Source organism: Wyeomyia smithii, chromosome 2 (assembly GCF_029784165.1).
Source record: "Wyeomyia smithii strain HCP4-BCI-WySm-NY-G18 chromosome 2, ASM2978416v1, whole genome shotgun sequence".
NCBI classification, from domain to species: domain Eukaryota; kingdom Metazoa; phylum Arthropoda; class Insecta; order Diptera; family Culicidae; genus Wyeomyia; species Wyeomyia smithii.
In genome coordinates, this window is record NC_073695.1 from 122,334,667 (window position 1) to 122,361,299 (window position 26,633).

The 26,633-nt window shown below is 38.0% G+C and overlaps 1 protein-coding gene and 1 long non-coding RNA gene across 2 annotated transcripts in view; one reads left to right on the forward strand and one right to left on the reverse strand.

The window, feature by feature from the left end:
- The first annotated feature begins 2,827 nt into the window (after window positions 1–2,827).
- The window catches only part of LOC129723500 (homeobox protein araucan), a 75,984-nt gene continuing 52,178 nt past the window's right edge, over window positions 2,828–26,633 (forward strand). Inside the window, exon 1 of the mRNA XM_055677755.1 lies at window positions 2,828–3,656. Coding sequence (XP_055533730.1) covers window positions 3,558–3,656 — 99 coding nt within the window. The 5' untranslated portion in view covers window positions 2,828–3,557. The remainder of the gene's footprint in view (window positions 3,657–26,633) is intronic.
- Window positions 24,657–25,153, reverse strand: LOC129723501 (uncharacterized). Its single transcript, XR_008727767.1, has 3 exons — window positions 25,085–25,153; window positions 24,905–25,026; window positions 24,657–24,822 (listed from the first exon to the last, which is right to left on the reverse strand). It is a non-coding gene; the product is annotated as an uncharacterized LOC129723501 (long non-coding RNA).

A 26,633-nucleotide genomic window follows, 5' to 3' on the forward strand; every position in this document is an offset into this window, starting at 1 on the left:
CTTTCTTCCCCTTAATCGAGAGATTGTAATACTGTCTTACTTACTATGCATTGAGTGTTATGAAATATGGAAAATATAACATAGTTATTGATCAAAGAGAAAGTAAACAAAGAGAGTCTCTCAATGTTAGATAGGTCCTTTTGAAAAATTACGCGAGAATTGGCAACCCAGATTTTTAGTCTACACGTGGTAAATCATAACGTTTTGTACGATCATAAAAAGTCAATAATGAACCAGCCTTGCGTGTCGCCCTTAAGCTTCTTCAATTGGAGCAAACACCGCCTGAATCAGTCAAACTTATTCCTGATGTTAGGGGTCATCTACATACCACGTGGACAGATTTTCAACGATTTTGACCCCCCCCCCCCTTCCCCTCCGTGGACAACTGCCCATATAAGTTCTAAAAAAATTGTATGGACCGTGGACATTAACCAACCCCCCCCCCCCCCAACTGTCCACGTGGTATGTGGATGGCCCCTTACTAGTTCAAGGCTATAGGTTCATTTACTGAAATAACTGATAAATGTTGTTCCTAGACTCCTGAATGGACCAGAACGGAGTCAAAGCGGATAGAAACGAAACGAACTTAACTTTTTTTCCGGTGCCGAACAATACATAGTGCCATGCAATGTTAATTATAAATTTCAAATTATCACATTGAACTAACTTCTCATCATTATTTTGAACAAATAGTGGAGATTTGATGGTAAAACTATAATTATCGTAAAATGGATAAAATCTACATTTGGGTTGTAATTCTTACCACATTTTAAAATTAATGTGAGAAAAAACTCACATATATGCGAAAATTATGCACTGAAGTGCTTCTGGTATTGTAGAACGCGTTTCCGATCCGGCTGTCTTTGTCTTGTGATCTTAGACGGCAAACAGGGTCAAATATGTAATCCCTTGTTCAATCCCAAAAAAGACAGAGGTTCAATCCCAAAAAAGACAGAGGTCGCAAAGCGTGAGCGCCACCATCAAACGCCATTGTCATTTCTTATTGTAAGTATTTTTTGTTCTTAAATTTGGAGTCCCACAGCAGGATATGAAACAAAACAACGAAGGAATAGTGTTTTGCCTTCATCTTAAAGTGGAATGCGAACGTCGCTGGGACTGGAAAAAATAAGAACCAACCATCTTTTTCTCAGAGTAAAAGAACGCCCAGTAAATTGGATACATGCGAACAACCCGTTTGAGATACACTGGGGGAAAATACGATGAAAATTGTAGCTTGGTTATCCAATTATCGTTGAAAACTGGTGAATTAATAGGATGACCTATGTATCAGTGAGACATGTAAGTCCTTGAAACCATACTGTTCCAAATCAGAAAATCACTAAAAATTTAGTTTTATCATTCAAGTTTTCAAAACATACTGCATTCGGTCAGTAGGATTGTCGCGTGTTTTTATAATTACATGTTAACATGATTCTTCTCCAGTACTAAAGTGATGAGAAAACTCGGTATGAAGTGTTAGAAGATTCTGCAGTTATCTTTTTTTAGGGTATGTTGTGGTAATATCACACGTCAGTGTTACCGCTAGCTGTACGTGCACTGTGTATGAAGCGGTATACACAGCGTGACAAACACATCGAGTGAGCCAACGACTGAGGAAACTCACCCCACATATCGCGGTGAACCATAAGCATTCGCAGCACCCTCCAAGTGTAGCAGCGGGAATAAACACATCCAATCAACCATGTTCGTCACGTACACACTGATGTATCAACAACTGACAAAAATTAACCACGCGCGATATCACCCTCTCACTCGCTCACCTACCAACGGGCGCCTGAAGCTTTGTTCAAATCTACGGTTTCAAGGTTCTCGGTTGGGTTGCTTCGTTGATGAGTGCATAAGTGAAGTGATGCCAGTCCTCCGGGAAATGCAACGTAAAATTAATCCACCCAGTATTTTTCGCTGCATTGCTACTATGTAAGTTTTTACTATAACTTGTCTTATGCTCGTCCAAAAGCAATTTTAACGAACAAGAGTAGAATATCTACCACTGTCTTCAATTTTTAATCGATATATGCTTTGGCTAGCAAATACTATAACAGAAAATCATACAAACATTGTGCAGTCAATCGAGAAATGGAGGTTTTACTCAAAGGCATCACTGTTTCGGAAAGTAAAACAGAAGTGTTTACAAAAAGCTCTTCATCAACCATTGCAGGGAACGATGTTGCCAACAAACACTAAAACAAAAATTGTATCCCTCTTGTTGCTACCATCAAAATACTCCGCACACCACTACCGCCGCTGTTCAAGCAAACCATTCGTAATACTCTCTTCTAACCGGTTAAAAGCTCTCTCACTTCTATGTTTTCTGCTGCGATGATTTTACACTGCTATTCCACTCGCAGTATGCTGTAGTGTTGGTGATCACGGTAGCGTGGTATAAGGGCGCGAGAAAAATTTTGCGCGAAAAAAGAAAACCACTGATGAATGAGAGGAAAAAAGTTGTGCACACACGCCCGTTTCGGCGTGCATCAGCTCTATGCACGATGAGTGCGAGAAGTGCACAGGTTTTTTCTCTCTTTTTGATCAACGAACGTGTAATTAGGATTGTTGACTTTTATTTAAGTACCGCTCTTTTGAATGGTTGCTCGCGGTGGTGTGTGTGGAAGTATTTAGGTACGAATGAAAAGAAGCAAGCGAAGCTTCCGCGCGAGTAAGCGAGAGCGTGCAGAAAAGAAGTGGAATGAAAAGTTTGACGATACGAGAAAAATAGGAGGAGGTGTCAACCATTACCTCCTCTTTTTGACAGCAGCCGGTTGAGCTCGGAACGGGTCCCAGGCCTTTGTGTAGCGACAGTTGTAATGCTGATTGTAGTGTGTTTTGTTGTGTTGTTATGTGTGTCGTGCGGGAGAACGAGTGCAGTAGTAGCAGCAATTCAAGAGTGAGCAAGAGTAGAGGCAGCCGTCGTTTCGTTCGGTTTCGTCGGGGTTTTGTGTAGTGGCAATTATCAACCAGGTGACATTACAAGCTATTGGTAGTAAAGTTACGGCTACCGTATCACGGTATGGTATCTCGGGTCTGTTTCGGAATCGTGTAGAACTAAATGCCATTAGACTGCGTTCGACGTGCGTGATTTTTGATTGTGATTTCAAGCAGCGTGTTGCCTTGGCGGCGGGTTACTATTTCCAACTGAAAACAATCATTCAATGATAGCACGCATGCAGTAATTATTATTAGTTCCGGAGTGCCATTTCTGTAGTCTGTGTTAGATCAAAAGTGATGGATTATGAAAAGTACCGCATAAAACAAATTAATCTAGAATGTTCAACAACATGAGTAACAAGTTATGCCACATTGAGTTAATGAGTGCGCGTGTTCTGTGTTCGCGTCTCTAGTGACCAACAGTTGCAGCTTGCTAGCAATAGTAGCAAATTTTGCTCATGAAAAGCAGTAATCGAATACAAGCCAAAGCTATTAATCGCCAAAACAAAAAACAAACCACGCAAAGCCAGTCAGTGTGTCGTTAGTGGTGTATTTTGTGCCGATGAAAATCCCATTCAACCCTTGCCTGGAAGGAAACAAGCATAAAGTGAATGATCGAAACAGTGATAGGCAGTGATCGGCGATCCAACATTCTAAACGGAGAGAAAACCATGTCACATTTTCCTTTCCGTGGATCGCCCACTACTCAGGTGAGTGACAACTGAAACACAAATGACCAATATTTTTGAGTGTGCAGCACCACCAGCCGTATTGTCTCGAAGGTCGAAAATGTGCTGTTTGGAATGATAACAAGGCACTCTAATTAGCTCTACTCAACGGTGATCCATCACATCAGGTTTATCAACAATTTGCTCAATGAGGTGCGGCCGGCGAACAATTACTACCCCCAGTGTGTCTGCACAGGTCGCTACGGATTGAGTTTGAACACAATGACCATACATTGCCACAATTAAAAAAAATATATATCACTTGTGGGTTACCTAGCATGATGCAATTGAGAGATAACTCAGCATTTACCATACTGTCTGTCTGGTGTATCGTTTTCTGAGCGAGTTGAATAATCTCGCAGCCAACGTGTTACCGATTGTTATCGGTTTATTTTTTGAGTATCGGTTTTAGTACTCTCGCGTGATCCCCGGAGACATGTGCTCGACTTATCATTCTTGTCAATTGTGAAAAACATGTTCAATCCATTTGGTAGAGTTCGTCAAACTCAACGTATTGAAAATTCACAAAACTCCTATCGTTATCGGCTTTATTATTTTATGTACACAGCACACTGCTGTCTGTAAGCATTAAGCATGATTGCAAACAGGTATGGCTGCTCATCTCAGATGAGTTCCGTTCATTCAATTATACCACCTCATAGAAGTTAATTTTAGAATACAATTAAGTATTTTTTTACAAAATGGCTACGTACCGTGCAAAAAACGCGTTATTTGAAAAGAAAAAACGACAAAAAACCGCGTTATTTAAAAAAAATCGCCTTAAAAACTGGCGTAAAAAAAACTTTACTTTAGAGTTGTAGAAAACAATTTCAAAGTTCTCGCTACTTGACTTTTTGGCTGTGTGAAATTCATCCAAATGAATATTTTTTAAAAATACGTGGAAAAACAAGCGCTGCACACAAAATTTATCCAGATTCCACTGCTAAGATGATACAGTTAAACGATCAGAACTTGACGCGATTACGTTCACTGATTGAGAATTTAATCCTGCTAGCACAAAATGGTTCTATCCTTTGGGCCTGGAACATAAAACGGCTTTTTTAGACTTTTAAGTTTGAGTTTAACCAACAATACTCTTAACCCTATCCCCGCGGAGAGCAATCAGTTTTACATCGGAAAATTACATTCAAACTCTATTACTCAGCAACCGCATGCATAATTGGCAAAAGCTATATTGCATGTTGAAGATCAATCTGTTCTCTAACTGCTTAGAATATTTTGATCGTTAGAAATTTCAAGTATAGCTGTTAAACTGTTATCAATGTGCGGGAAATGGGTTAAATATTATCAACCAGTATTAGAACATCGATCATGTTTACTTTACTTTTTAGGTATTACGCTAAAAATACGGAAGTGTTTGTGAAATTAGTAATGAGCAATTTGTAAAACGAAGTCCATTTGGTTAAATAATGTTGAACTAAACTAACTATACCAACTAAAACTTTATACACGATACGATAATCTCACCTCCAGAGCACAAATTTAGAACTAAAATAACGTCGCGGGGGGGTACTTGAAGTGTTTTATCATTTATCTAATTTAAAAAAAGTTTTTAAATCCTGAAAAGATTATTTTTAGCCTATAAAAATATGAAACTCAAGTGTTGCGTTATTTTCTAAGCACCTGTCTACTATTTTTAATCAAATTGCAAAATAAAAAAATTCTAATAACAAAAAAAAACAGTTTTTTTGTAAGATTTGGAACACTGCGACCATTATTGTGATCTTTTGTGGTATAAAAAAACAGTTAATAGCGAGTAATAAATTTTACTGCATATTCCTTCTAGATTCATAGTTTTGATAAATAGTCTATTTCCACCGAGGCGTTCTCATAAAATCAAAATTCTCAAGTTATAGTTGAGTTTTTATGTTTAAAATTGCATTGTAAATATGTATTTAAAATATATATTGAATGTATATTTTTAAAGTAGCATTCATTTGAAGTAAAATTACGGGTTTGACTGTTTCCCACCAAGTAAATTGCATTACAAAAAATGAACTTGCGGATCTTCACTTCCACAAGTGTCTATATTTAGTCGAGCTATGAGTGTGTGGCAAACGGTATATTTCATTACCGTGAGATAAATTTCCAAGTATTTAGAGGTCGTAGAGTGTAAACCCAATCCTCGTCAGTTCGAACTAATGGGTGAGGAGATAGACCAGTTTTGATAGTCGGGAGTTTCCAAAACATCTTTAGCAGTACTCAGCAAACCATACAGTGCAAACGCCACTTGACATTAACATGCAAAATACACGCAGCAAATTTTAGTGCTTATGAGTGGTCGGTGAACAATTACCAGCGCTAATCGTTTTCTGGGAAAGGTCATTTTATGCACATCCAATAGGAATATTCCAGTAAACTGCGCGCACAGGCATGAAGTTCATGAAAATTATATTTCACTATAGTATGGAAATAAAAAACAGCAACAAACCAAGACCGCATTTCTCTATATCTCGTTATTGTAACCAAAAAAACGTACAATCAATAGCATCAAATCCCCTAGAGAAATGTGCCCCAACATTCCCGACCCTGCATCTACTCTGTCGTACACAGTATACATGTACAAATTCGTACTTTGATACCCAAAGAAAACCACTCATTCAAGTCACGTAATACTGCAAAAAAATCATCACTCTCGCATGGCGTAAAGCCTACAATGCACTCAACGGAACTCAATTTTTCATGTCTTCACCAAAACATGGGAAAAAGGCAGCAAACTTTTTTTTTATATTATTTTTCGCAGTCAGTGACGTGTACCTTCATTTCCCCGATTATCATCGCTTTACGCCCAAAGAGAAAATACTAAACCAAAACCAGCCCCTTAACAGATTTTTATTTTACCCCTGAGGCAATGATACCGTCGGAGCGACAACCCGATAACCCAAGCGACTCTGCCTGTGAGTCCTGCGAAAAGGGGAGAACTCGAGTATCGGAAAATCGATACTTTTTCGCACTCGCTTGCCAACTTTCCCCATTCTCATACCAGGAACCGGTGGCACCAGTTTTCAATACAAAATTTTTTATATCCCCTTGTGCCAGCAGGAGTAGTACTAAAAGGGCCAGTTTTAACAATTCAAAAAGTTACCGTTCTCTCTGCACTTTTTCAAGCTAGCATCACTGCTGTTTGTAAAGATTTGTGCGTGTAGGTAGTGTGAAATTTTCAAATGTTTTCGATTATCCTGGCGTGTGCTCTTCAGGCGTAAACGCAACCCTCATTTATAATGTGGGAAGGGGACACTAGCATACACTAGCTTGTGTGTGTATGTGGGGATGTTAGTGCCAATGTTGTGTTCAGCTATGTAAAACTACGGTGCCGTTGAATAATATTTTAACCCTTACATTCGAACCTTCAGCCCAATAGTGAAGCAAATCCTAGGTGCAACACTCCACAGTTGGAACTCAACAGTCTGTTTATTACTCAGACTGTACAGCGAACTGGTCTGTACAGGATGATTTTTCAACTAATGCTACGATTATACTAACTCCAACTGTCTCTCCTATTTGAGATATGAACGTACTTTACTCCAACTGGTTTGTTGAATCAGCATCATACCTCAAGATTGAATTTTTATATGGTTTAAAAATGTTAGTGTTCGCTAAATGTTATCGCACTAGAGTTATTTTTTAAATTGACAAGGACTAACGGGTGACAACTAAAATGTTGAAACTTTTTTTTTATTCTGGCAGAAAATATGTGCTAAAAGAAAATTTGACGATACATTCATTACACTGGTTGACAACACCAAAAAAGGCTGCCATACAGCTCAAAGTTCATTTCTGTGAAACTTGGTACGTCAAAGTGTCGCATAGTAATTGCTCACCGGGTTCGTCACTTCAACGTTATGTTCGCGAGAAAACTCATTTATGTCTCAGGAAAAAGGCACCAAAATTCACAGGAATGGTTGAAAATTAATAACCTTCAATTTTTTTCAGTTTGAGCTTTAGGGCCACACCTGTGTTGACTAGTGATATCAACAACAAAAAATGAACATTTGAGAATTTGAAAATTTTCCAATATACCGAAACAACGTCGATTTTTCGAATGCATCTCTTGATTGCACCAATCAACTGTTTGCAGTTCGTTACTCTTTAGTTATTTTTGTACACCAAGGAACTCAAAACCCCAAAGAAATCTTCGATTGGACGACGTTTGTGTTTATTGCCGTAATGTGATTATACTTTATCTGGCCAAAACATATACCTTCTATCGGCATGGTTGTTGTAAAGAAATGGAATCAAAATTTTCTTCATACATTATTTTCATTTTTACACATCTCGATTGATAGCCAAACCACTGGACTTAAACCTTGATTTAGACAACAAGAACGAAGTCTTTTTTTGTCGGTCTTCCACTATCTTCCTGGCGAATTGTTGGAAGGCCTAAGTCTTCAAAATGGTTTACCATGAATTTTTTGTCAAAATTAATGTGCGGTTTAGTCAGAACTGTACAATATGCTTGTACAAGGCTGTTTTGACACCGTTTTGAACAGAACTGAGCATGCATAAAAAAAACAAAAATACTAGCGCTAGCCTTGTCCTTTACACTTAACAGTTGGCCGGGAAGTCTGTGTATAATAAACAGAAGGTCGTGTTCCGAATCAAAATGTAGCATCAAGGCTTTGCTTCTTTTTACTGGTATAAAGAAGAGACAGAGAGGGCTTACATATACATACTTTAAATTTTCTCTTCTCTGTGTTTGTTATTGAGTAAGAGAGCCTCAAAAAAATCTAAAATTTTAGTTGTCACCCGTTAATAGACACTAGATCTAAAACTTATCTACTACAGAATGATGTAAAGCGTTTTGGTGTGATTTACGCGTGAATTCCGTAGAAACACAGCGTTTCAAGACTGGGTTTTATAAAAACAATTACAAAATCTTAGCAGGAATAATTACAGATGTATACAATTCGTTACAATTATTTACTATTGTTTTATATTCAATCATTAAAATATAATACTCTCAGAAACGTTCACCTCAAATTTTTAATTAATTTTGGAGCGTCCTCGTTGTTTTGGTGCTTTTGAATAGCATAAGGTTATTAGTTTCAACAAATAAGAAGTTATGTCAATGAATTGGTTAGTTGCAAGGTTCTTTTCTTTACAATAAGTTTTTCATTGCTAAGAATGATTGTCCTTAATTGTGAAAGCATAAGAAACAAGTGACCATCAGTGCTAGACCACACATAATGATTAGCTGATAGTTTAATATACTTAAGTTAGAACAAAGCTCTTCTGAAAAAAACAAACTTCGATCTTAAATTTCTCCAATAATACATTTTATTGATATATCAATGTAGCATGCTATTGATAAATCTTAAAACAATAGAACGATTGCGATAAATCTCGCCAAAAAACTTAAATAGTTCATGTCGTTCACAGAAAAATTTCAGCCGTTCTCTAATGAGATTGAGAAAACTTGGAAAAAACCTCAATATTTTAGCTAGAATTGGGGCATTTTTTTTTTTTTTTGTATATTAACGTATGAATGTCAGCATTCACTAGATAAATTTTCGAAATTGGGAGTACCGTAAACCGGAAAGACTTTAATCACACTAATAATATTTTAAGAATATGCCGAATAAAAAATCTGATAATTTTAAGATAAATGAATGGTAAATTCCATTCACTGCCTCAAAAGCTTTGTAGCAATGCTGCCGTTTTAAAAATTATTCTGAAAACTTACATCAATACTAAATCTGGGTGACTTTGATTACCTCAAAGTTTTGATAAATGTGTTCATGGAGTTGAGAAACAGCCAAATCTCTAATTCAGGGACCATCCACATTTTACAGTGAACAGTGATTGTTCACGGTCCATAAAAATTAGGCAAAAAAAAACATCGCGGAAAATTCGCTTTGTTTTCATTTCCTATTTGAGTAAGGAAAACACATAATAGAAAGCAAGAAAAGAATATCAGTAATATATACAAATTTGAATACGACAAATTTGCCATGAGCCATAGTTCCTTTTTCTTTAAAACTCAAAAACGAAATGAAATGATCAAAGCCATTTCGCTGATCAAAGTTACTCCATTTGGCGGTATCCAAATGATCAATAGACCCCATATATAATTTATTCCCACTAGTTTCAGCATAATTAAGAAACCGGAACCGTTATCCCTAGACTGACCACTTCCTCATAGCGCATCGGCAGATGTTTCCGGACTATCCACTTTGTCAGTCTGCAATCGTCCCGCCGTCAGCTTCCCTAAAGATGTGGTAATTAAATTGTAATGAAAACATTTGAATTCAATTTTGGACAATTGAATTGAGACGCTTTTCATTAACTTTTCTGTTCAGTTTCCTTCTAGCTTCGTGGTGATCCTTTTTTCTCAATCAATTCCTTCCCTTTTTAGATGATTTATGTTTTATTTTCCTCCATGCTTGCTGTTTTTGTTTATTTTTCCACCTTTTCGGCCTCGTCCCTCCGTGCCGTGTTGGAACCTCTGGCTTACCTTAACTTGCTGGGTGTTTATGTTTCTCATTCATTTCGAATTCATTCATTAAATATTCAGTTGTTCGATTCTTTCGGGTGACAAAAAGAGCAACAGCGTTGGCAAACATACACCACACGAAAAAGTTCAGCCGTTTTCGGAAAAGATTGATGATCCTCCTAGCAGCTCCTCGATCACCGCCGTTGTTGCCCTTTTGCATTATTTTCGTTTTTCTGGTTCCTTTATTTCCATTCTCCAGGTTTAACCTTTGGATAAATACCAATAATTTTCTGTCTTATTTTCTCACCTTTGTGTCCGATTTACCACGGTGGTGAGTAGCTGCTCTTGTTAGTGTTTAACTTTTTCTAACTAAGCTGTACACCGTGCCCGTAAAACTGGACTGGACTGAACTGGCAACGTTCTGGCAAAGTCCACGTGCAATAATTTATAGCTCTTTCACTTTTCTTCTTTTTTCGAATTTTAATCCATCGTTCTGTGCGGTAAATATATATATATATACATCGGTTATAACGAAAAAAGGGGAAGAATTTGAAGTTCAGCGAAAATATAAACTTACTCTAACGAACGAATGTGATCGCTAAGAAAGGTATCGTGATAGCATAGAATTACGAAAAGCAGTGAAGAACAAAAATCTTGAAACCACATAGCGAATCAGTTCTATCGAGCAAAACCTTCAGGCTTAGTTTATACTTGTGACTATTTAGTTCTTGTAATCCAAGTTTTTTTCGTTCTTGCGGTTTCAAATCATGTCGGTCAATTATCACTTATGGTTCAGGCCCGAGATGAAAGAAATGTGCTTTTTAATACCCAAAACCATAAATGAATGGTTCAAATGAAACATAAAAACTTAAAGCAGCTGATGTTAGACAAGTTTCAAACTGCAATAATTAAAGTGTATAAAATTTTAACAAAAAAATTAACATTTTAAGTATAACAAAATAACAAAATTTGAAAATTTATAATCTTTCATTATAACCACCAATTATCTTAGTTATAGTTTGAGGTTTTTTTTCGACGAAATGAATTCCGAACCATTAGCAAACAAGTTTTTTTGCACGTGCTTGGTATAATATCATATTCAGAATTCATGTAAGATAATTTTTCAAGAATGGCAGTTTTTTTGTTGTTGAGGTGTACGGTGATCAGCTTACATTTCAACGTAATATATGTGTACAACGATTTCGCTACAAACTGGAATAACACGTTTCAATTTGTTTTTTTTTTTTCCTCATCTATAGTTTATTTGACACGGCACAAATACAATTCAATGTTTAACGGCGCCAATTATATCTGGTAGCTTACTTTCTAAAGTATCTTAATAACTAAAAGCAAATTTTTTATCCTCGCTGCCGACTACGAGCTGAAACTAAATGTAACTTAAAGCTATAATATTTCGCATTAAAAGCACTGGTTTACTGTATGATGGTTTTCATTGCCATAGGTAAGCACATGTTCCGCTGCTGGGCCAAGATATTACGGACTGGCATATTGGGTTGTCTCTCTCGGGACCTGAGAGTATCGTACGAGTCTAGTTGCTGTTTCCGGATCCGGGGTCTTAACGTGTTCTTGTCGTTTGGTTGGATGTAGGCGGAAGGGAATAGGATTAAACTGGGGCGTGGATGGATTTCAGGAAAACGTATATAAGGGACATGTAGGATAGGTCACGGCTCGCCAAGACATCACGAACAGGAACAGCCGGCTGCCTACTTTCGGCCTGCAGGGAAGCTATTAATTTAGACCTGGCGTCACGGTGTACAGGGCATGACCAGACAACGTGCTCTATGTCGTGATAACCTTCACCACAGGCACAGATACCACTCTCCCCGAGCCCAACACGACGGAGATGCGCGTCAAATCTATAGTGATTGGACATAAGCCGGGACATCACGCAAATGAAATCCCGACCTACATCCAACCCCTTGAACCACGGGTTCGTCGATACCTTGGGGGTTATGGAATGTAACCACCTTCCCAGTTCCCCCTTGGTCCAAGAATTTTGCCAACTGATGATCGTATTCTGACGTACAAATGCGAAAAATTCATTAAAGGCAATTGGTCTTTCATAAATATCACCGTTTGTTGCGCCCACCTTAGCCAAAGAGTCCGCTTTCTCATTGCCCGGTATCGAGCAGTGAGAAGGGACCCACGCTAAGGTAATCTGAGTAGATTTTTCGGATAAAGCACTCAGATGTTCCCGTATTTTCCCCAGGAAATACGGAGAGTGCTTAACATCTTTCATCGATCGGAGAGCCTCAATGGAACTGAGACTGTCCGTAAAGATGAAATAATGGTCCGTGGGCATTTTTTCGATAATCCCTAGGGTGTACTGAATTGCAGCTAATTCTGCGACGTAAACAGAAGCAGGATAATCGAGCTTATGGGAGACGGTTAAATTGTTATTGAAGATACCGAAGCCAGTGGACCCATCAAGAAGTGATCCGTCAGTGTAGTACATATTGTCGCAGTTGATGTTTCGATATTTATTGGAAAAAAATTTGGGGATCTGCTGCACGCGTAAATGATCCGGGATTCCACGAGTTTCTTCTATCATGGATGTATCGAAAAACACAGTAGAATCAGAAGTATTTGATAAGTCGACACGATTTGGAATATTCGAAGAAGGGTTAATATTTTGGGACATGTGATTGAAATACAATGTCATAAAACGGGTTTGAGAATTAAGTTCGATTAACCTTTCAAAATTTTCAATCACGGGACGGTTCAAGACCTCACATTTGATAAGAATACGAGAAGACAGGCTCCAGAAGCGGTTTTTCAATGGTAGTACTCCAGCTAAGACCTCCAAACTCATCGTATGGGTCGACTGCATGCAACCTAAGGCGATACGCAAACAACGATATTGTATTCGCTCCAGTTTGATCAAATGTGTGTTTGCTGCGGAGCGGAAGCAGAAACACCCGTATTCAATAACAGACAATATCGTTGTTTGGTAAAGCCTTATAAGGTCTCCTGGGTGGGCTCCCCACCATTGTCCGCTTATTGTACGAAGAAAATTCACTCTTTGTTGACATTTTTTCATCAGATACCTCACGTGACAACCCCAGGTGCCTTTAGAGTCGAACCAGACACCAAGATATTTGTGTACCAAAACCTGAGAAATCGTTTTACCCATTAATTGTGTTTGAAGCTGAGCAGGTTCATGCTTCCTAGAAAAAACTACTATCTCAGTCTTCTCCGGAGAGAATTCGATACCTAGCTGTAAAGCCCAAGCAGACAAATTGTCCAAGGTATCTTGCAATGGTCCTTGCAAGTCGGCAGCTTTGGCTCCTGTAACAGAGATTACACTGTCGTCTGCAAGTTGTCTTATCGTGCATGAGTTTGCCAGACATTCGTCGATGTCATTTACATAAAAGTTGTAAAGAAGGGGGCTTAAACATGAGCCCTGGGGAAGACCCATGTAGCTAATGCGAAAAGTTGCCAAATCGCCGTGCGTAAAATGCATGTGCTTTTCGGACAGCAAATTGTGCAAAAAATTGTTCAAAATTGGAGAAAATCCTTGTCGGTGAAGTTTACCCGAAAGAATGTCAATAGAAACGGAATCAAAAGCCCCCTTAATGTCCAAGAACGCAGACGCCATTTGTTCTTTGCGAGCATACGCCAGCTGAATATCTGTTGAAAGCAACGCAAGACAATCATTCGTCCCTTTGGCACGGCGGAAGCCAAATTGAGTATCTGTCAATTTGTTTTTCTTTAACAAAAAAAAATTAAATGACCAAATCTAAAAACATCATGTCGAAAAATATCTTAACAGAGATCATACCAATTACACGAACGAAAAAAATTTTGGTTTCCGCTGGACTTCCGCTGAGTAGTATATTTACACGAATTTGTTAGTGCACGTATATGTCCCCAGAAAATTTATGTACGCCTACTTTGTTGTGTACTAATCTGCTCGTATGTTGAGTAATTCCTGTCACACAACAGCGATACCATTTACGACACCATTATACGGACAATTTTGAGCTGGTAATCATATTCTTGGGTCGTAGTGCCAGTTGACGAGTTTCAACATGGCTTCCACCAAAGTGCATACCAAACGTGATAGAATTAGTTTGGCGCTGGTGGTTTAGCGGTTCATTTTGCTTATCGGAGCTCATACCTCAACATTACGAGCTGGTTGGTCCATACAGAAACTTGCAGCACATCACCAAACTAGTTTTAACAGCAAACGAAATAAATGTAACTACGCACTGTGTACCCATCAACCGAGTATTGTTGGGTGGTTTTTGAGTGAGTTGCTGCCTCTCCTATCTCTGTTTAAAATTGAGCCACAAATTTCAAGTACGTATGTACTCACAAAGCAGGCGGCCGAGAGCTGACAGCTGAGAGGGAGCTTTGAACCAAAACAGGATCGTTAAAATCGCTACCAAACCAAAGCCACCTCAACGCAACGCTTGCTATGATGGCACAGATGATGATGTTGATGATGATGATACTGGTGATGGCTGGGATACTCCCAGCCTGGTGGTTTGTTGTACCGGCAAAGTGGTAAAGCCAACAACTATGACTTTGGGCTCTTCTGATGCTGTTGTTGCCGTTGATGTCGGAGCAACCATTTACATAAATTTTGAACAGCGAAACAGTTTAAGAAAAGAGTGTATCCATATTCCACTTCGGTGCCGAACTATTCGGATAGAGATGTATCATTCGAGTGTTGCCCACTTGACGTTTGTTGAGAAACCGGCCTCCCGAACAATAACAATCAAAATAATTAAATTCATTTTCAAGTGCGTACATGCGGATAATAAAGATGTAAACTTTTGTACGAATACACAAAAGTTCACTACACTGGATATACTCTGTTTTCGGTTGATTGGTTGGTGGTTGGGTGGACATGAGTTCGGTTTTCTATGAAGCTTTCGATTGTTGGTTTTAGCCCGCGCTCATTCAAATTCATGCATGTCCAGGGTTGCAACTTGAGAGAGCAAATAATTTCACCATAAACGGGGTAAGATAAAGCCTTTTTTGATCTATCGTACTGAAGTAAATAAAGATTCTGAATATCGAATTTTTAATTAATTATCAATTTTATTTATTTCAACAGTAATTTTTCGACTCATTTCTATACAACACTGGTGTCGCCGATGGCGGGTATAGATTCTCACTGCACATATTGCGAAGAAACATGAGAAAGTTGTGCTATTTTTACCATCTCCGACATAATCCGCCCACTTCTTATCCAACACTGCCTTTTTTCATCACTTCACCAGACACCAGCCAGTCGTCTGCCGTTAACCTCGGCTCCCTCTTAACGTTACCGGTTGATCTTCTGCTTGAGTGGCTGCGCAAACGAAAAATTTCTACTCCCAGGCCAGTTCGATTGAGAGCATTTCAACTACATAGGCTACTTCGAGGCCACCATACTTGCCTGTTTCAACATGTAGCTCTACATCCATCACTTACCATTACTACTCTAGCAGGGTTTTATCTTTTACCAAATTGTTCTTCAAAAATCCTCCGACTAATGGCGCATATCATCGAAAACTCCTACTTGGATTTTTGAGGAAGGAAATTGCTTCAGACTTCTTTCAAAGCTGTTGCTGCAGGGTACCTACCAATAACTTGCTTTTGGCCAAAGAATCGTAAATTTAGTTATGATAATATATGTCTAGTTAAGCCAAATGAGCGTTTATTTCAAGTGGGCCCAAGCCAATGTGTATGTACTTTTTGGGAAGTGAAGCCGAGTGGAAAGTGCGTCTGCTGCCGCGATTTTAATGAGTGAGAATTGAGTTTTATTGACACTTGAAGTTTTCTTTTCAAATCGATTACTTCAACACTTGCTTCACACTTGTTTTTGCTTTGTATCCGCTTGTGTGATTCTCTGTTGCGTTCATGCTTCTCGCCCTGTGCAACGAGGCACGTTTCGAATGTCATGATCTGGTCCAGTCAAGCGGCATCGCGGCGGTGGAAGAATTCTGATATAGGATTTTTTTGTAAGCACATCGTTCACTGGTTAAAGAGTAAAGCGAAAAAATGTTTATTGCTGCGACGACATTGCTCAATTAAAAAAGAGTATTGCGAATATTGGCCGATGCAACGATAATGATTTAACTCACTTTAATTTCTGTGCCGCATACATAAACGCCGATAAGCAAAAAGATTTTTTCAACGGCTAGTTATGGTACACTCAACATGTCACAGCTTAAGAGGTATAAAATATCAATTTATATGATAAGTTATTATAATTGCATCATACTCTACTCATACTCATACTTTGAGTTTCCAATATTTAATGAAGCAAAATCCTATTTCCAGAAACTGTTGAGATTCTAAATAAGCGAACCACATTTTATTGCTGACTGTACCTGGAAGTAAACGTTCTACATCTTTCATTAGAAAATGCCACACTTGAGTTGTTACCAATCGCTCAACATGAAGAAACAATAAGCTATTTCAACAATATTTGCCCACTTACCGCCGAGGAATAAATGAATGTTCAAGCATCTGCCATCACGAGGAGTACAGCCAGATCCGATTTCAGAACTCGGACCAGATTCATTTTTCAGAAATCTCGCTAGCGATTCCATATTGTTTAGCCAACACGATCAGACAACAACGGAGAGCAAACTAATAATGTTGATAGTTGTGCAAATGTAAAACAACGTGCCTCAACCCTACCGCAGCAGAGCACTATTCTTGGACATGCTTTCGAATGTAGCGAACCATGCTGCTCCAATTCTACTACAAAAGACGTTTTCTTAAGAACTTCGAACCGCACGACCTGTAGTGACGATTGCACTTACGGCCGATGCTTTCGTTCTGCTTCTTTGTCTGTCGGAGCTATATCCTGGAATGAAAACTACACGACAAGTGTTTATGTTGTTAAATAGGAAAAGTTTTACCAAACGCCATGTCCCAATCGCACACCCCTGGGTAGCTGCCTGGCTGGATGTGTTCGGTAGCTTGTTCTCGGGACTTTATAACTAAACTGGCAACTGACTGTGGATTGCGTGTTGATTTCCTTCCTGTAAAAACCATATGATTAATACCCCTCAGGGAGCGCCAGGGAAAAGTTTCGGCGTGTTTAATTATGTCTCACAGTTTTGTAAAATTTATACTGACAACCGAAGTTTTCAACATTCGCATTCTACAACTGTTCAGAAAGCAAAGCTCCAGTATCAGCGTCTACCGTTTTCACTCTCTCTGTCTCTCTCTCGGAGGCGCCTCCCGCAGCAGCTAAAACTGTCAGTTTTACGATATGTCGTCTACACCTTTTGAAAGCAGGTCTTTCAGTCTAATATATTGAGTCAAAGAAGCTTTCTTCATACAGTGTAGGTATGTAATTTTGAATCAAGCAATAGAAAAAATGCAGTTACATCACTCTAAGGAATTTTTCTCAACTGATTCAAAGAAACGTATGAAATGTGTTACATGGGCCCTACTCTTACGTAAAACTTTTCGCAAGTTTTTCGCAATCATTCCACCGGCTAACCTACTGAAAGGCGATTACGTTCTGACGCCAGGAGCTGCCCGTGTACTCATATGTTTGCGACAGTCCGCACACAATGAGCGTAATCGATATGCCCACCATCGTCAAACATGACTTTAAGTGGTAAAACCCTTTGCCTGTTCAGATGTAAAATCGCAAACAAGCAGGTGACAGCCGTAATGCAATTATCCGGTTGCAATGCAATGTTCTAATTGAATTAAAATAGTCTGGAAGTGTAGCGAACTGTTAAGCTTCCTCGTGTTTTGTTATTTATGAAAGTTGAACTAAACTATGTAATGATCCGATTTCTCTCTGCATGTTCAGTGGTTCACTTGTTAGTACTAGCATATACGTTGCTGTTTTGTATTGGATTCGTTTCGTAATATCAATTTTTGTCTGTAGTTTCAGTTTTTATATTGTTTTAAAGTAATATTATGGCTTCTAGTAAGGTCTCCTTCGAAAGAATTATACTTTTGTAATATAGATTTCGTTTAAAAATAGATCTTTTCTATGACCAAATTGACAGTTTTAGGTTCATAAAATCAATAACACTGGAAACAGTTTGTATATTTTTTTGCCTTTTTCCTAGAAAGGTATAGCAATCACTGCAAAAACAAAAGGTATAAAAGTGCTCCAAATGGCCGAAACTCGTATATCACCCCACTCAATTCGACGAGCTGAGCATTTTCTGTATGTGTGTGTGTGTGTGTAACTCTTTCCCAATCTCAATCGATTTTCTCAGAGATGGCTGGACCGATTTTCATGAAATTGATCCCTATTGATTTTTTTTGCAATTGGGCTTTTACTTTACCTGTTATGTTTAGAAATGTGGAATCCAGCTTTGAAAAGAAACATATTCCGAAGACTACCTAAGCTCACTCACTTTTCTCAGAGATGTCTGAACCGATTTCCACAAAATTGGTGTCAAATGAAAGGTCTAGCTGCCCCATAATACCCAATTGAATTTTACTGTAATCGGACTACAACTTCGTCTGTAATATATCGAAATGTGAAAATCACGAAACTTCAATATCACAGAACCTATACAACCGATTTGAACAATACTGATATCAGATGAACGGACTAGTTAGGAGTTAACTGATGAATTATTATAATTGAACAAATGAACACGTGTTTCAAAAGCTGTGAAATGAAAGTCATATTTTAAAATCCTACTATTAATAATCGAATTTAAAATGATATTTATCGAATGACATATAATCGAGTCCAAACTAAATACGAGTACAGTGACGTTTCGATTATACCACGATCAAAAATAAAAATTCGCGTTATATATTTGAAACATATTATATAACATATATTCATGTTATTTGCATGTGTTAATGTATGTTCATATGTGTGTGAATGTTATGTTTTAAATGTTCGGTATAGATTCACTGTTGTCTACCAAAAATTGTTATTTAGAGTGATAAACAAATCCAACAAATATTATCAAGGTGTATTTCTTTCTGAAAATTGAACTGTTCGTAATTCGTGTAAATTTATTTAAACAAATAATAAGGTTGAATGAGAAAGGCTGGGTCTTAACACTAGGGGACCACACTTAAATGACGTAGCATTCATGGGGGAGGGGGGATATCATCGTTTTGTGCCAAGCTGTGACAAGGGAGGGGAGGAGTGGTTCGATTAAAGCGACGTAGCATTTATTCTGAAAGACCGATTTTTTTATAGAAAAAATGTATACTAAAATACATTAAAACATTGCACAAAGTTTTGCAGCGAGAGTTGTCGAAATCTTTTTATCTGTGGCATTCAGAAATCTTTTGAAAGCTCTGCTACATAAACAATTGCTTGGATTTCCTAACACACAATCTATTTTGAAATAGAAAATCGTTGTTTCTTTGTGACTTTTAATAGTGAAAATTACAAGATACTCGTTTCTTTTCAAAGCTGGTAAGTGCAGGGATTAGTTTTTTTACGATTTCCGGAACATTTTCACAGAACACATTTTCCGGAACGTTTTCTACAGACATAGATCACGCGAAGTTGTATGAACATCTTTTCTTTCTCGTACCAAAACACAAACCTTTCTAAGCAGAAGACATTAGTCCAGAGCGAAGTTAATGAAAATCATATGAAATGCTGTCACGAGTGTATGAGTGATAAATAAATTGAACTAGACATGGTGATTTTTTTTTTCAAGTATTCTTTGTTGTATATACGTTACCACTTGTATTTTTGTATATTTTTCTCTGAGCCGGAATGGAGGGGGGGGGGGTTAATCAAATGCTACGTTTCTTTTTTTCAGGGGGAGTTAAAGTTTTGTGACCAAACGCTACGAGGGGGGAGGGGGGGTGGTTGAAAATCATGAAAAAAATGCTACGTCATTTAAGATAGTTGGTGGTTTAATTTAGGTTTATTTTATTTTAGGTAAATTTTGACGAACGAATTGGCATATTATAATTATGAAATACAAAAGTTTATGAAAATTATATTGAACACATAGGTTGCTACATGTTTCTTTGTTTTTTTTTTTTATTCTCGCTTATTTTCCGTCGGTCTAGTTCCGCCACTGTTGTGGCCAATCACTGACGCCCAGGGAGGCGACTCCACACCCAGGACCCTAACTCACGACCCGTTTATTAACGGACCGGCGCCAACGGCTTTACTTCTTCATTCGATGGAAGGCGTGATCCCAGAGATTTTTCGCCTCAGAAAATCGCCCGGTGCCGGCTAGGATTGAATCTAGACCAGTTTGGTTGGTTGTGAGTGGATCACGCCACCTCACAACCATCGACACCTATGTCGGCGGTGGGATTCGAACCCAGGCGTCGAGCGTGGTTGGCGGAGACGTTACCAACCACACTAGGCCCCCGCTATCCTTGTTTCTTCGTTGTTATACCATACTTTAGTATTTTCAATTTTTATTAAAATATTGCAGTAATTTTATTAGGTTTCCAGTAATTTTATGACTTGTTCAATGAAGGTGTTTATAAAATAACGGAAGTATACACGCAAAATTTCAAACCTTAATCAACCAATGTGTCTTCTCAAAACACACAATAATTGCTCTGATGATAATTGTCCCGTCGTGATGCGGTATACTTTTCCAAATCTGTATCATATTTCCAGTTCGCTTATTTTTCGCTTCCCCTGCTGCACACACTGTCTGCATTAAAGAAATTGCTCTGACTTCGTGCAAAAATGTGTGAAATGCACAACGCAACAGTTGTACAATGAATACATTGACAGAGATCGATATCAGAATATGTTTCATACACACAAAAATCGTAACCGTGGTTCATTTCCATAAGCTAGTATATTTACCACAGAATTTACGTAGAACCGTATGCGTATGAATCAAACCAGAGTTATAGTTGAATGCAAAATATTGTAATTAGATTTAATCTTTCTAATTGTTAATGATTCGAGGATGCTGAAAGCGGATTCCTGGAAGTGCAACAATCAGTTTTTATTTTCATCCATTTAGTCCGTACCCAACTTATCAGTATTGATTGCTGGCTGCACTGCTGCAACGATACCAATTTGCTGAACACCAGTTGATACTTTATAAGTTTAATGGTTTGGAGCTAATGGGTGACAACTGGTTTCTTGATGACCTCGATGATCCCAGTTGTATTTTTCGCAAGTGATGCCATTTACACGAAAAATACTGGAATGTTGTTAATACTTTTTAATAACATAATGCACAATCCTTCTTGCATGCGATAGATTTACCGAAGAATCTGCGCCAACTTAGGCTTTTATATCTTTAAAATCGAACGTGCCATCCATCGATGATTAACCCTCTAGTACCCAGTGCCGCCTTTAGACGATCTTCAGTGAAACCTCTAAAATGTTTCAATCAATACTTAAAAAAATGTTTTAAAATTTTTATAGTATTTTTTTCGATTCCGTCTGAAAATTAACTTAGGCACTGGAGGGTTAAACTGGGCAAAACAGGTGTGGCTCAAACTAAAAAAAATGAAAGATTATAGCTTTTTAAGAGTGCCCTTAGCCACCAACATTTTTTCAGAGACTTGAATGAGTTTTCTCGTAAACATAACGTTAAAGCTATGTACCCGGCGAGCAATTACTATGTAAGTTGACGCATTTCTACACTCGGCTAAATGATGGCAATAATGGCAATTTTTTAAATTTTTGAATCAATTTTAATTAACATTGTATTGATACTACAGTAAAAAAACAAAATTTCGAAAATATGAAATGCAACCCCATTCTTTCCCACAAAAATTTGGTGGTGGTATCTTAAATTAGATTGCGTTGCATGCCAACAGAGAAAACAGGTAATTCAAAAATGACGTTCATTAAATTTTCAGAAATATTTTAATCTTTCGAGTGGCAGAGACATGCAAACTCGATTCAAATGTATTTTAAAATAAACAAACCAGAAGAAATTAAATCAAGGACAAATTCAATTTGTTTTCTGACTGTTTACGTGAACCGAAGAAAAAACCAAAGATCATTTTTTATATCGAAACATTAGCAGAAAAAGATTTCTCTAGCAATTTTTACCTTCTCGATTAAAATTATTTTCATGAGAAATTTGTTGAAAATAAAAATGTATTATGTATAATAAAAAAAAATTAATAACTGTTAGGATCACTTTTTTTTACGTATCTTTAGCATCCGAACTTGAATTTCCACTTACTTAACAGTTTTGGAACGTATACAATAAGAATTTTTTATCAGTAAATCTTATGTTGTGAACATTTCATATGTATTAAGTTTTAAATAATATCATTACAAAATTAGGAATATTTCTCAATACCTCATCAGCATAGTAAATAAAACTGACACAAATTCTATATTTTTCTTCAGAATTATTATTCTGTATACGAGATGTTTACTTACCGAACGCACGACAATTCCTGTAAGGGGCCATTTCTCAACCACGTGGTCATATTTTGATCACTTTTCATTTCCGACTTCAACCACGTGGTCTTTTCATTTGTCAACTGCCAAGAATTAGCTTAATTTTTTTAAGATTTTCGTTATTAAACTTTTAGTACCTACATTCTATATTTCTCAAATACAAAAGCTTCATTCTTGACTTGGTGGCAACAATAAATTATAAGTCAGGGAAAAAATACCACGTGGTCTTTTCGTTAACCCCCTCACCCCGGTACGTGGTCTTTTGACAAACCCCCCCGTCCCCTTCTTTTTGACCACGTGGTTTAGGAACGGCCCCTTACAAAAAAAATTCTCACTGTGCTGAGCTGAACCCTTACCCACAATCTACGTACATTTTACCATCATAAACGATCCAGTCTACCCTACGTATGCAATGGGTATGCAACGCATGATAATTTTGCCATTCACACGTTACACCATCTTTGCTCACCCACATAGTCCACTCTGTTGACCAGTATGGCAGGAAAAGGTAAGCATTGGGGACGAGTCGATCGGTGAGATTTCACCATTTGTCAGGTTTCTGTCTGTCCGCATTATTGCAACCGCTCTGGGTTTTCTTCGGGCAACAGCAGCAGCCAGCCGACATACAACTTGATCACCCTAACGCAAAGGCAATGCAATGGTTGTCGACGCGTAGTAGGTACAACTTTTCTGTGCACACGCATTCATCAATTATTGGAAAATGGTAATGTGATCTGGTGCGTTGAAGCTTGCAGAAAAAAAAAAACATTTTTTTCCTCAACGATTGAATAAATGTTGGAGATAGCGAAAATGAGAAAAAAAGTAATTGCTGCAAATTTGACGATTGTTGCGTATTATAGTTAAAGTCTAGATGCAAAATTTTCAATTAGTACAACACACTCGTGCAATGAAATAGGCCTCGCTTGATTAGGAGATGTAATGTAATGTGTATATAGAAAACCAGAGAAGGTTACCAAGCACCCGACAAAATAAATAAATCACAATTTACTAGAACAACTTAGAATCCCTATGACTATTTTAACAAGTGACAATGATATGTACATAAATATAAACAAACGTAAAGCATATGGCGCTCGGTACCACAGTCACAAAGTTGCAAGGTCGATTTTCGTAAGAAAATGTTACCTTGTCAAATGTAATGGCAACAGTGCAACTCTTTGACCCATTTCCGTTCCACTTTGTACCTGGAGGCGCATACACGTATTTCCGTCCACCGGATATCGAAGTTATAAACATCCCATAGAAAACAGCTTTCAGTTGCTCAACAAATTTATGTACATACAAAGTTCCAGTTGTACCACCAAAATAGCATGTTCCGAAACATAGAGCACGTTCTGCTGAATGTCGATTTTTGGAACACATGGTCGCGGTAACAACAGGGTCAGTTACAGCCAAAGACAGGTATACCAAGCTACAAGCCTTGGACAAATATGGACAGTGAAAAAATTGATTGCTCATAAATTACGATAAATTGCCAAATATTTTCCGGCCTACCAATATGTGTTTCCAATGTTTGAATGAACTCTGTTGTATGAATGGAAAAAGTGCCAAATGCAGCAGAAAACGACCGATTGGTGTTGGTTGAAAATTAGAGTTGTTAATAAAATATAACCTACCAGCAACATGCCACAAAAAAGAAACAACTACGAAAAGACAGCACAATTATGCACACGAAGCGAAACTCAACGCATGGTACGTTCTTTTGCCATGTTTGGTCGCATGTTATTCGTTTTCGATTGAAAAAAAAACTGCCGGTAGAGTTTTGGGTAACATATAGTTGCTTTCAAAACTGGACGATGCATGACTAGACCAAACATCCTTTCAGAATGACAAACAGTCAGTGTCAGTTTTGACTAGGCGGTATATTTGGAGCGTGCTTGTAGAAGCAGGCAACATAACTATTTCTGCCATTTCATGTGCTGTTGACAACTGTTGTTTTTACTCAATGGGCAGCTTTTTCAGATAGAACTTTTTGAAAGACGAATACAAGACTGTCGACCAAGAGTTTCCAAGAAAAGTGGGAATAATGAAGATGTCATTATAAAGCTTCGGAGTAATAATTTATTCGACCATTACAAATTAATAATACATATTCCGTCAAACGCTCAACATTTCCGGATACGATGAGAGAATCGCGAATTGAAATTCTTTGCGAATTGAAAATCTAATCCGATTGAATCAACCCTCATCGTTTTATGCGGATGCATAACGACGAAATAAATCATTTTTGAATTTTTGCTGTAATGCACGCTATATTAATTTCTGTAGCGGAAAACTAGGCTGTTTACAGACGACTAAAGCAAAAATAATTCTTCGTTATTTGTCTGTTTTCTTTGCTTGTTACACTGCAAGAAACATTAATCGCACATTGATGGAAATCAATTGGTAGCTGTTAAATATGTTTCTCACCGTTTCTTGGGTACCTACCAGTTAGGAGTCCGTTCCCGTTTGGTGACTTCCGCGGCATTGTGCGAAATAAGCATTGCTTTTACGAGTAAATTATTCGCTAATTTGAATTCTTTGAGCATACTTCACGATCACAAAACAAGCTACAAAAACAACCAAGAATGGGATAGGCTGAAAGTAAAGAAAAAAATATATACTCACACTTACATATCTGCTCTTCATGCTTCGGTTGGACACCTGATATACAAAAATTCTGGATGACAATCAGTCGAGGCATGGACACAGTGATCAGCTTAGTATGCTAGTCGACCAAGTAAAATTTAAGAATTCCAAACTGTTCACCTTATTAGTGCCTATTAGATGCGTTTCTAACACGTTTAATTTCGAGTGTGTATTTATTCCATCCACTTTATTCGCTACTTGGGGTGACGTATCGTCTGAATTCTTGATTATATTTCTGGAACAGTAAAGCACGAAATGTGCAATAATAAGTCGACAGCGGACTTTAGTCATTGATTTGCACGAGAAAATTATCCACGTTCGATTTAATACACATCCAGTTACAGTAGGCGATGAAAGGTGATCCAAATTTTTCAAATTGATTGTCTAAACCGGGTTCATAACTCTTGGCGCGCTCTGTTCACCAGCAGGCGGTCTCATGGAAGTTGTTTCCAATTCGGCTCTTTTAGCTTTCAGTGGACTGACTCCGTAACACCTTGTTTTGAACGTGTGAGATCAAGATTAGACTAACAGACTATCAGTCTGAGAGAAGGACAGATGATGTCGGTGGAATTGTTACTACCCTACCAGAAAGCGCGGTTGAAAAGTATTTTGAACGGTCAAAAATGTCAGCTATTTATGTTGCGTTTTTTGTGTGTGTGGTTATATGTTTTCCAGTTCTTTGTCCCAATCTATCTCCGGCGCGTTTCATCCATGCGAAACATAAACTGAAAACAGATGGTTTCCTCCAGTTTACACCTTTGTTTTGAGGTCGCCGACTCGAAAGTATGGCCTGTGCCGAAGGTGGCTTTGCTTGCTCTTTCGGCACAGTTCTGAGTAGTGTGTGACGTTTGTTCGGACGGGTAATTTGGTCACCTTTCTGGAAGTATAGATTGTTTCCCGACGACGCTGGTGTTATTAAATTAGATTGATGATTTTACGTGCTGTCAACGCGAACAACGGGTGTGTATATGTATATATAGGTCTACCTTCCACAGTTACTGATGAAGTATTAAACGGATAATTAGACGGCTAGGTAGTGAGAGTCGAAACCAAACCTTGAATGGAAATAAACTCTAGCACTTTGAGCTTCTTTTTTTGTTGTGCAAAACGTGATTCCAGACAGACCATATTTTATGATTTTTTACCTTCCATACCTATTTTGAATAAGTTGTAAACCAGTCTCGCATGACAACACCAGAACGAAGATAAAATAAAATGTAAAAAATATCTGCTTGTTGGAATTGTACTGGGGATTAATTAACACTTATTTTTAATTCTATTAAAATGTTACAACTGAACAATGTAAAGTAATAAATTTCATTAGGAAATGGCATGGCGTGACTGGCGCGAGCGCTGCGAAAATAGTGTGACGAGTACATAAAGCGAGTACGAGTAGGAAAAATGGCTCATTGTTTATTGGTTTACTAGGTGAAACACTGGTACATACAAACATGAAACGTGTAGATAGCGTGTAGTGAATGAGTGTTCGAAGCTTTTAGGACTCGGCTGCTACCGACCGATAAGCAGC